The sequence below is a fragment of the Miniopterus natalensis genome, chromosome 1, assembly GCF_054644295.1.
Source record: "Miniopterus natalensis isolate mMinNat1 chromosome 1, mMinNat1.hap1, whole genome shotgun sequence".
NCBI lineage: Eukaryota > Metazoa > Chordata > Mammalia > Chiroptera > Miniopteridae > Miniopterus > Miniopterus natalensis.
The window spans coordinates 122016131-122028273 of NC_142081.1; the positions used below are offsets into that span (position 1 = coordinate 122016131).

At 36.5% G+C, this 12143-nt stretch overlaps 1 protein-coding gene across 2 annotated transcripts; it reads left to right on the plus strand.

Annotated features, from left to right (window-relative positions):
• The first annotated feature begins 7695 nt into the window (after positions 1 to 7695).
• COMMD3 (COMM domain containing 3) lies at positions 7696 to 11631 on the plus strand. 2 transcript variants are annotated; one of them, XM_016224727.2, is made up of 8 exons: positions 7696 to 7884; positions 9229 to 9340; positions 9444 to 9507; positions 9598 to 9632; positions 9997 to 10057; positions 10140 to 10196; positions 10289 to 10348; positions 11244 to 11631. In XM_016224727.2, the coding sequence occupies exons 1-8, from the start codon at positions 7746 to 7748 to the stop codon at positions 11280 to 11282; spliced, it is 567 nt and encodes a 188-aa protein (XP_016080213.1). In that variant the 5' UTR covers positions 7696 to 7745; the 3' UTR covers positions 11283 to 11631. The 2 variants fall into 2 exon arrangements, with proteins under 2 accessions (XP_016080213.1, XP_016080212.1); XM_016224726.2 differs by having other exon boundaries at positions 7700 to 7884; positions 11263 to 11631.
• Positions 11632 to 12143: the final 512 nt, after the last annotated feature.

The window sequence follows — 12143 nt, forward strand, 5'->3', positions numbered from 1 at the left end:
ACCTTCAAATCGACAACATATATAGTAGAATATTGCTTTCCTTTTCTTATTATTGGCAAATGTAAAATCATTATTTCCAATATACACTGTTAAAAGAGTTCTTTTAAAAAAAGAATGCATATTGTCTATAGAAATTTATAAAACAAAATATGTCTCTTTACTGATACCATTGGTCTTATAAAACAATTCATTTCAATTCTTAAATACTTTAATTAAATTACTATATTAACAAAAACGTGTTTTTAAACCTCTGCCAACTACTCACCTATATATTGCAGTTGGGTCTCATTTAAAATTTTCTGTCACTTTCAAATGTTAAGAAAAGCAAATGAAAATTCAGCTTTCCTAGTCCAGGTAGGCCTCATTTGCTGACATATTTCCATCTACACTTTTCCTTTATCAAATTTCTCATTTTTTGGCCTATAACTTTAGAGCACTGCAAGTGAAATAAAAATTGCCAATATTTGATTTGATTTAGAATAATATTGCTCAAAATAATTTAGCCCTATTTCCTTTAGAGCAAAATAAAAAGAAAATTAAGTAATTGCCCAGGTACTAATAACTCAGGTCCCAATGTCTAATTACATGGACTAAACTGACTGTGTTAATACAATTCTTCTTTTTACTCTGTTGCTAGTCATTACAGATGCTTCTCAACTTAACACGGTGTTGCGTCCAGGTAACCCATCATAAATTGAGAATATTGTAAATTGAAAATGCATGTAATACACTTAACCTACCAAACATCATAGATTGGCCTCATCTGCCTTAATCGTGCTCAGAACACCTGCAGTAGCCTACAGCTGGGCAAAATCATCTAACGCAAAGCCTATTTTATAATGCCCAGCATCACAAGAGATTATCATTCGGCATATTGCTACCCAGTGAAAAGACCAAAATTCTAAATTTGAGTGTCTACTGATATCACTGTTGCACTATTGTAAACTTGAAAAATCATAAGTCAAAACATTGTAAGTCAGAAACCATCTGTATTTTCTTGGTATTTTATGACATTAAAAACATTTTATAAAACTTGTTCCCCAATCCCTTTCCATAAAATACATATTAAAATGCTTACACAAAGGAATGTAATTTTGAAAATAATAATTAAAAGAATTAGAACTGTATTTATGTTTAACCTTAATGAAACAATCAAAAGCTTAGGGAGAAAAACTGAGTCTATGGGATGGGAGCGTGGGTCAAGAGGAATGGAGTTATCATGTTTCATAGGCACCTGTTTTCACAACAATCTATTAAATTTCTGAGCATTTATCATGATGTACAAATCAGTTATGTATGAACTAAGGTATTTTCTGAATAGTTCTATCTATGCAAAAAATATAAGTGAGAGAGTTGAATCCAATTTTTCTACAAGGTTTTTAAAAGTATGTTTAGACTGAATTTTGAACAAAATTATTTCAAATCTATATTTTGTTTTGACAATGGAGATAAAATATATATTTTCTCTTATAAATAAGAGATTCAACATAACCACAATTAAAATGTGGAATCCTTACCCAGCATTATTTAAAATATCATACATATTCCAAAACATTAAAACACTTTTACCTAGGCCTTTCTTTGCCAGGTAAGCTCTTTTAAAATATTAATTTTAGCTTAAATGTTTACTTTAAATGAGGTAAAAATACATTTGGTATAGTATTTTTAGTGTTTGTAATGTGTTTAATTCAGATCATGTATTCTTATGTACACAATTTCCATTCTGAATAGATTCATTTGATAAGTGGTGGTCAAATCTTTCATTTGATAAGGAAGTACAGATTACTGTTACCTGAGTTTTAGTTTATAGTACACTCCTTTCAAATTTTTGTTTCCATTTTTTTGTTTTAAAAATTATAGTACTTTAAACAAGATAAATATGAATATTTGTATATTAATTAAATTTCAAAATTTAATCTGTAAAAAGCATGCTCTCAAAATACAAACTTTTTAAAAATGTTTTTATTGATTTCAGAGAGGAAGAGGAAGAGAGAGAGAAACATCAATGATGAGAGTCACTGATTTGCTGCCTCCTGCACACTCCCTACTGGGGATGGAACTGTGACCTGGTTCACAGGTCAGTGCTCAACTACTGAGCCACGCCCACCAGGCTCAAAATACAAAACTTTTCAAAATTAGTGGCTTTAGACACTAATTTCATAGAGTAGGCCAATTTGTTCCATTTTTTTTTTTTGTCCAAATTCATGAATTTGGCAAAACTCCAATTTCTGAGGTATGAGAAAATAGTGTTAGAAGAGAGATTCCAAAATCAGCATAAAAAAAGAAAGAGAATATGTTATTCTGTTTCTGTAATTTAAATATCAAGGTGTAGAACATTTAAAAAAATTATTTATATTTTTATTGATTTGAGAGGATCGGGGAGAGAGAGAGAGATAGAAACATCAGTGATGAGTCATTGATGGGCTGCCTCCTGCACACCCCGCACCGGGGATGGAGCCCGCAGCCCGGGCATGCGCCCTGACCAGGAATTGAACTGTGATCTCCTGGATCCTAGGTCGATGCTCAACCACTGAGCCACACCTGGAGGAGCAAGATGTAGAACATCTTGCACTGATTAGGTTCTGGCCATGATAGATGAAACTTCCAGTCCATTTTGAGCATTATTGTGAAGCTCAGTTGAATTCAGTATAGCTAAGAGAATTTGGCTATGATGGATTGTGTTAGAGAAAATAAAGAGTAAATAAACTTTCTGTGATATTTCTCCTCATGAAGGAAAAACTATCCTACCTCCCTCCTTCTCTCCCTTTCTTTCCCTTTCCCTCCCTCCCTCCCTCCCCCCTCTATCCCTTCCTCTTTCTAAAAATATTTAATCTCTATTTTAAAAAATATGCTAACAATTTAAAGGGCAGTCTGTAGACATAAGGCAGAATTAATTGGATACATTCATCAAAGTAAACTTGTTTCAACCATGTCCATGCTTCACTTTCATTCTGTTGTAGCTAACATGGGTCATTCTGGCTGATACCAGATCATGATGTAGGAAACTGAAGGGGTAATCTTTATAACCTAAGTAGAGAGAAAAAAAATCAACCTGCTGTTGAGGTGGAAACAGTGCTTATTATCTAAATTGTCTATTTGACAGAATTTATTAGATGATTAGTCAGCTCCTAATTTTCATATCATTGGAAAAGTAGATAAAGTAGATATGAATTATCTACAAATGCCATAATCTGAGGAGTAAACTTGCTTTTTATAATTCATACAAAAGAAAAGTAAATTACAGTCATTTAAAATCACTTAAAGAAAAATTATTAGTTTTTATTTGTCTACATAAAGTCTAAGACATGATTCAACCTGTTCTTTTCTCATTAAATGTAATACAGAGTATGACTGCTTTCTTTGTCCTTTCTAATTTCCTAGCCTTTAATTAAAATTTGCCCCCATCCCTTGCCTAACTGCATTTGTTTATTCTCATTTCCTTTGAAAAATAAATTCATTTCTTCTTAGTTGAAGACTTCACAATTTTAGTCTGTATGACTCAGATATTCCCATTTAAATTTTGCTTTGCCTCAAAATAAGGAATCAAACTTCGTAAAAGAAGCCCCAGAAAACAGACATGACTTCTAACATGCACAAAATCTTTTCAAAACTATAGACTGGTTAGAAACAAAGACTTTATATTAAAAATTATAATTTGATTCTTATGTACATGCCTTAATGATAGAGTCATCTTATTCTGACCCAAGTAGCTAACAGAATCATGTCATGACACTTGATGGTAACTACCAAATTTCACTTTACAAATTCAAAAGTGTTCTCCTTTTTTGACAATATCTTGACTATAGAATTTCTTGTTTGCAATGTTTAACCAATTTAAAGTTCCCTAACTTCAGGAAATTCTTTGAGACTTCTCTTTTTAAGAAACTCAGTTTCTTAGTAGCATGGATAATTTAACCTGTTAAAACTTAGATTTAAAATACTTAATTGTTTTTATTGTTTTATCACATTTGATATTTCCTTGATACAACTATCTAAAAAAAGAATTCTTAAAGTGATACTAACTTACAAAAATATTACTGAAATAGCTAGCAATTGTACTGTGTGGTCTAAATGTTTTAAATATAAGTTTTGGGGAGAAAATCCAAAACACTCATGTCAAACCATAAGCATGAATTTGCTAAGTGTTTTAGATAACATTGTGTCATTGATTTTTTTGTTCCTTGGTTTGTTTCTTCACTGTGGCTAGCATTTCACTTTACTCACATTTTAAGACACCAATTCCATTTAAATAAATTTGAGTTTTATCTAAAAGTCCACATATACAAGATAGGCTATATTATATGGGGGGGGGGGGGGGATGCTCTATTTGCCTATATTAATTGTTATAGCAATGACCATTTAGAAATTATCAAAAATTGGATTACATGTTTAATTTGAAAAGTTTGTTGTCCTTTCTGAATACTCAGTGTGGTCTGTTTGACAACGTATATGACATTAGACTCAATCTGAAACCACTGAACTCCACGATCATGAACATGCAAACACTTGACCATTCAGACAGATTCCAAGTCCCAATCTTGCTTTACCAAGTATGGATATTTAATAAATTAATGTACATAAATGTTATAAACTTCACTGAATAATTTTGATCTATACTCTCAAATGCCATGTATAACTCAGTTAAGTATCTTCTCCCTGCTCCCCCACCCCCACCCCCCAACTGTCCATTTGTGGTTAAAATAACTTTAAAACAGTAAATTTTCTTTTCATTAATATTTACCTCAAGATCTCTAAGATCACTAACCATCAAAGAATCAGTATGAGGAGGTCACAGAGAAGATGGTTTCTTGGGTGTATAAGTAATTTTAAAGCATTTTTAACTTTCTTCTCTCCAGAAAATGACCAGGTACCTTGTGGGCAGGAATAAAATAGAATACCACTAAAATACACGGGCACTTAGACGTATTGGCTTTTGTTCCTCATCATGGGTATTCAAGGATCTTTTCAATCTAAAGGAATACTTTCCTTCAGCTTTCTTTGCAAAAAAGCAAAAGTACTTACACAATCTAAAAGAATACTAGAAAATATTTTACCTCATAAAACTAACAAAAATATAAATGAGGCCTTTGGGAAAAGCTGACCACATAGATCCTATAAACACCCTAGAGCACTGTAATTGTACTCCTAGTGCAGAAGCCAGTATTAAATTGGTTTCTTAAAAAAAAGATTAACCAGTTCAAAGGCTACAATGTATTTTAAAACACTCTAAAATGTTGTTTAAAATGATACTTTATAATTCTTTGAATAATGTCTAGACTCTCAAAAAAGAAAAACAAATTTATCAGCATTATCTATCTTAATATTTGCAGTTTAGAAGGAAAAAATGTATTATTAACAGGAGGATGTTTAAATATCTATTTTGCTATTTTCAGTTGCACATACTTGTTATTTTTAAAAGGTCTTTGTTAGTCTATTAGCTTTAAGCCTGTAGAATTTTTAAAATTCTAGTGAAAGCTCCATTGTGGTTTTCAGGGATCAAAACACAAATTTTAAAGGTTGTTTTTCACACTTTCAGAATGTGTTAGTACATAGTTTTCTTAACAATATAAAATACATTCATTTTGTTGCTGCAACCAAGAGAATCAACATTTGGATAATCATGCCATTTTAATAATCATACTTCAATGTATTTCAGTGGCTTGACAAAGACACACATGTGCTATTTGCATTGAAACAAATACTTAACCCTGTTCCTCCATCAAAGGGAGTTGAAATAAATATATCTACATTAGAAAAATTCAGCTTTTCTAGCATCAGAAAACATGGTTAAAATTTTTGTGTAAGTTGGAAATGTACCCATCACTTGGGCCTAACACTTAAATATATTCAGGCAGAAGAAGACAATGCCCTATAAGAGAAAATAATTATGAAGGTACAAGAGAGTAACATAACAGCTATTAGGGAAACAAGCCTTGTGACTATTCCAACTTTAATGCCCACCAACTCACAACCATTTAATTGTATTTCCTTTCTTCTTAATAAAATCTTAAAACCTACGCTCGAGCATGAATGCTTTCTTTTTCAACACCAAATTGAATATGATTACAACTATCCACTCACATCTTATTAGACTATTAACAATGTTATGCAAGATCATAAAAATATGTGTAATAAATATAATAAGCTTGGCTGTTGTTAATATTATCTAACATTTACATGACACTGCCCTGTAAAATACCCCCCTATGTAAATCAGATATCTGGAAATGCGTCGACTGACATTTTACTACTGATGAGAAACAAGGAGTTTAGATACACAATAAGAGAGAGGAAGAAAAGATGAACAGGATTAATAGGCATTGTTTCATAAAGAGGCTGGGGAGACTTTTAAACCATTCACTGTTCTTACATGCTCACTGAAGTGAAGAGCTAGTTCATGTGCCTTTCAAAGCCTTCAAAAATCTGAGCACTGTCTGTTACTGTTACTAATGCCAACTTACTCTGCTTGCACCCTATCGTAGTATCAGGTGTTCTCTATGTATTGGTGCAAGGTTAAATGTCGGCTGCATTCATTAGAAACAAATTTTTTCCCAAATAAGCACCTCAATTATGCCCAGAAAAGTCTTTCACGTTTAGTCTGTTTCAAATAACCTCCCCTGAAGACTAAACCACCTTTCTTGCTCCCTCCCCTCCACTGGCAAAAAACTGGCATTTCCACTTTTCCTTTTAAATTATTTTGATCAAAAATGAGTGATCTACTTTGCTTTGAGGTTGTTTGTTTGTTTAGAGAATCACTCTGGTTCTCCAACTTCGTAGAATATAAAGGGGAAGTTAAACTTTATACAACATTTACATCTTTAAAGTTATGGGTACCCAAAACAGTAATTTACTTTTAATAAAATCCTTGCCGGTCCTAACTGTATTTTACTAAAATAACTTTCTGATATAAATATATGACGATTCTTTGAGTGATTAAAATTGACCCATAGATGTACTGAGTACAGTAGCACAAAACTTGTATGTTTGCTTTTGAAAGGTATTTATTTGCAGCGAAATATACAAATTTTAATAATTCTGTCACATAGCTTTGTGAGTAATTTAACCCTTCAGTGGTTTTAGTCCACTGCGTACACACGCGCGCCGTATGCATTATATACCTACACACACGCACATCCCACGCAGGAAGGAATCAATTGCCGTATTCCAGAAATGACAATGAAAAAGGGAAAATAAACAAGAATTACATAATCAGACGTCTACAGTTTCACAGAAGGGCAGTGCTAGGGGGTTAAGCTGTTAAATAAAAGAAACGCCCCAAACTTAAAAAAAAAAAATCAGTTGCCTTAAATTGGAGCTTCCCGCAGGCTGCCGCGCCGGGCGGAGAGCTGGGAAGGCGCGTTTTCAAGGAAGCGGGGCGGGATCCCTTCACCTTCCACCACCTCCCAAGGGGGTCTCTCAGGGAAGGCGGCCGCGGAGCCCCGCAGGAGCTGGTGACAGTCCCAGGTGAGCCCGGAGGAGAAGAGAAAGCACCGAGGACGTCCACAAAGCTCTCGGGCCCGCCCCTCTCGCTCAGGCTCCGCAGCTCCGGCGCCGGGCAGCAGGGCGCGGGCTGCGGGAGCCCGGCGGTCGCGGGGCCGAGGGCCGGGCTGCCGGCGGGGAACCCTGGGGGCTGGGAGGCCCGCGGCCGGCGCGGCCGCCGGGAGCCGCGTGCGCGCGCGGCCGCATCAGCTGAGCGCGCGGCGCCTATCACGTGGTGCGCGTGTCGAAGGTCACAGCGCGCTCACAATGGAGCTCTCGGAGTATGTGCAGAAAGGCTTCCAGATGCTGGCCGATCCCGGCTCCTTTGACTCCAACGCCTTCACGCTTCTCCTCCGGGCGGCTTTCCAGAGCCTGCTGGACGCCCAGGCGGACGAGGCAGTGTTAGGTAAGCCGCTAGGCTCCGAGCTGGATCGGCCTGGGTGGAGGGGCGCTCCGAGGCGAGCTGGGAAACCGAGCGAGAGGGGGAAAGCCCCGGGAAGAGGAAGTCTCCGAGCTCTGCCCTTCGCTCCGGACGGAGTGTGGGGTTGTGGCTCTGCCAGGACCCAGAGCGGACCCTGAACATTATTCTCTCCCCAGTTGGCACCTGCACGTAGCCAGCTACACGTTCCTAGCTGGATACCTCCTCCCAGCCTCTTTGTTCTTTTGTAAAGCCCGTGTTTAAGTCTTGTTTGTGGCCTAAACATCTAAGGTTTTCAGCCTGGTCTGAGCCAAAGGCTGTTTGACACTTGGATTTCATCAGGCAAGCTCCCTGGCAATTCAGACTTTCAGTGCGAGGCTGGCAAAGGTTTTAAAGGGTCTGTTTCCAAAGTAATTACTAGGTCAAATAGTGTTGACATTTTCCAGCTTAGAGAATACCTCAAGTTCCTGTGATCACTCCAACAGTCTGGTTCAGTATGTTTTGCACAGGTTTCATACCTAGAACGTTAAGATATGGTGCATAATGTTTTGTTCCGCACCAGTTACCAGGAGACGAGTCTCTTTTAAGTGCTGGGGTCAGTAATTGCGGAGTGCCGTGTTTGTATAAAGACATATTTTAAGACCGCTTTTAGATAATTTTCTTAAATATAAATATCCCAACAATTCAAATTTTTGGGGTTTTTTTGTAGTTTCATGAACTAAACAAGTACAAAAAGTATGAAAGTGGAAGTTCTTTAAACGAAAATAGTAACCACCACCTGGGTAATCTCGAAAAAAGGATGGCTGTCAAAACCTGAAAATATTTTGAAAATGGTCTTTAATATTCTGAACTGGTCCCCTTGTCTCCTTTGATATATTACTGTCCATGGAGCCATTTACCTCATAATTAATCAATCTTTAGGGGGATTGTTTAATCATTCTTAAATTTTCACCATGTTGTAAAATATTTATATTCATATTTTCCTCTGAATTTACTCCATTCAGTGTTAGAATGACCACTGTATAGTTATTTCTTCTTTGGGACTATAATGTTTTTTGTTTGTTTTTAAAAAAACAAACACTAAAATTATTAAGGCAAAATAAAAAGAGGTAATTGAGACCAGGAGACAGCAGAATTATTGATGTGTGTTCTTTATTGTTTTGCCATTGACCTTCTCATCTCATTTACTTATAATTGCCAGTCCTTACAGTGGAATTCTTTTTGTTATCTTGTTAAAGGTTGGGGGGGGGGGTACCCAAATTAAATAGCCATTTAAGAAACATGACTATGAAAAATTTATCACAGGCATCACTGGCAATTAATTTATTTTAGATCACCCAGACTTGAAACATATCGACCCCTTGGTTTTAAAACATTGTCATGCAGCAGCTGCAACTTACATACTGGAAGCAGGAAAGCAAAGAGCTGACAAATCAACTCTAAGGTATAGGATTTACTTACATTCCATTTATTATCAAATAGTATCTTTATTATTACAATTTTAGTTTTAAAGTGGAAACTAAACTTTGGCTTCTTTTTTACTTTAGCACTTATCTAGAAGACTGTAAATTTGATAGAGAGCGAATAGAACTGTTTTGCATGGAATATCAGGTTACTTACTTCAATTTTTAAAAAATTAACAATTACTATTTTATTCTAGTCTGTTTGCAAAGATTTGTTTTCTTTTTTTTCACCCTCTAGAATAATAAGGATTCCTTAGAAATACTACTGGGAAGGTAGGTACTGTGTAAGGTGTCAAGTTGAGCCACTTTTCACTTGCAGGTATGAATGGAGAATGCTGGTGTGAAACAAACAGGGCAAAGAAACAGGGATTTTGACCAAAAGAAAAGGGGCCAAAGGGCAAGTTAAACAATTGAAGTTAAGCTAATGTTTTTAAAGATGAAGTTTATTGAGATAATTTTTAAAATCCTCTTTTACTATTCAAAACTTGAAAATGAAGTTTAGCAATGGTTTAAATTCAGACTGGATTAAAATTTTGTGTGTGGGGTGGTGGTGGAAGATAGACACCATTCTTAGTAAAGAAAAATACTGAAAGTTTTCTGTAGATGCTATGTACAAAATTATCATTGTATCTTTCAGTATAGGCAGATCTCTCCCTCATATAACTGATGTTTCCTGGCGTTTGGAGTATCAGATAAAGGTAAAGTTTAACTGTTTTCTAGGGGTGTTTGGGAAACTTAAAAAAATAGAGTTAAAGACTGAAATGTGCTGTGTTGTTTTAGACCAATCAACTTCATAAGATGTACAGACCTGCATATTTGGTGACCTTAAATGTAGAGGTATTTATACATTAGTCCTGTCTGAAAATTAAATGTGTAATGGAATTTTGATTTCCTTGATTTAAATAAACAGCATTTTTTTTCTTCTCTAGAACACTGATTCCCGATCCCACCCAGAGATTAGTTTTAGTTGCAACATGGAACAATTACAGGTACAGTATTAGGATCTGTGAATATGCCAGTCTTTTTATAGATGTTTGAGAATTATGCTTTTGGAAAGTTCAAAAGAAAAATAATCTAACCATCTGTCAGATAATGAAGGCTGGTTAAGGATTTAATGGGAAGGAGACTTCAAAAGCAATATTTTAATGTAAACTTCACTTTTGAAATTAAGATGTTACTAATAGAGAATTGATCTGTGATTTGCTGTTACCTCCAATTAAACTTCTGAAGTGTAGTGTTGAGTGTAAATTCCTTCTTTTTGTGATGAATTTGATCCAATAGGACAGAGCAAAACTACAAACATGGCTTTGAAAATGTATTCTTTGCTTTCAGAAATTGAATTAAACTTTCAAAACAGGGTTTTTAAACAGTGGTTTCAAATGACTTTTTTATAAAGTGGGAAGTATGCATAAAGTTCTAAAACTTTATATTGCCAATGTAAGACTGGGGAAATTCAAAACTACATTGATTAATGGACATGACAACGAATTTATTTCTTACCACTTAAAAAATGAAGATCATTGCTTGAAATTTTGGTGAAATTGAATTTTCCAAAAGGTATCTCCTGCAAAGTTGTTTTTATGTAACCATTAATCAACTTTAAACTTTCAGAAAATGTGAATACAGCATAATCTTTGTTAAGTAACTTGAGAAATTTAATCTTTGCCTGTTAAGAGGATTCGGTTATAAATCATTATTTTAAATCCGAGGGCAAGTAGCTGATTTGAAGATGAACTATTTTAGAGGAAAACCTTCTTTTGATGATCTGTCAAAGGTTAATGTCCTTGTGAATTTTAAAGTTGTTTATAAAGTGTCTCCCGACTTTTTTCTTGAACTCTCTCAAACTTGGATACTTCTTTCTCGTGTTTTATCTTAAAAATGTAGCATTATATACGTCTTTCAGGACTTAGTGGGGAAACTTAAAGATGCTTCGAAAAGCCTGGAAAGAGCAACCCAATTTTAGCTTGGGGAAGTTAACGATCCACCGGGGTCTAGAAGACGACCAGGAACTCCTTGCCGTCCCGTCGGCTGAACAGTTGTTTGTGCGAGCTGGACATTCTCTATTTTTAATAGAAAAAAATTCTTTTTGGATTTATTACACTCATCAATTTTGACACTTTACACTTGTGAAAAAGTTAAGAGGGAAATTCTGCCTACGTATTTGAATCTTTCGTATTAACTGTACATTGATCCATTTTGATCATTGTTCAAATCTTACAAAAGGAAGTAGACAGCATTTACATTCTGAATAAATAAGTTCCCACCAGAATAACTGAGCGTTTGTTTGGATGTGTTTGTTGTCAATTATTACTCTGAAGATAGAACGATTAGTGTTAACTCCTAACGATTGTCTCTTCTCGGGATTAAAATTAAACCCTGTGGGAAAGGATGCGATCTCCTGGGTTTGTCGAAGGCTCCGGCTCTGAAACTTAGAGAGCAGGACCCGTCGCCCTGCAGAGGGGACCTGCCACGACCCCGTTACCTGCGCCGAAGGGCTCGCCCGCAGCCGGACCCTCACCCGCGGGGCTCCCGAGGCCCGGCCCGCCCTGGCGCAGAGCCCCTTCCCGGAGACTGGCTACCCGTGCGCGCCCCGCCTCGGCCGCTGGCGGGAGAGGAAGGGGGCTGGCGCGGCCGCGGGAAGACAGGAGCAGGCGCTGTTGTTTTCGCGAGCCCATCTCGGGCGCAGGTTCTGCGCCGCGGCGCCGGAGTCTGGGCCGCAGCCCGTGGGGGCGTCAGGGCCGGGAGGGGCGGGTGGCCAGCGCTCTCCTCGGCTGGGGCCCGTGG

Coding starts and splice junctions, on each gene's coding strand:
- COMMD3 (XM_016224726.2), top strand. CDS start 7,746: ATGGAGCTCTCGGAGTATGTGCAGAAAGGCTTCCAGATGCTGGCCGAT. Junction 9,508..9,597: donor TGTTTTGCATGGAATATCAG/GTTACTTACTTC, acceptor TTCACCCTCTAG/AATAATAAGGATTCCTTAGA. Junction 9,633..9,996: donor TTAGAAATACTACTGGGAAG/GTAGGTACTGTG, acceptor TGTATCTTTCAG/TATAGGCAGATCTCTCCCTC.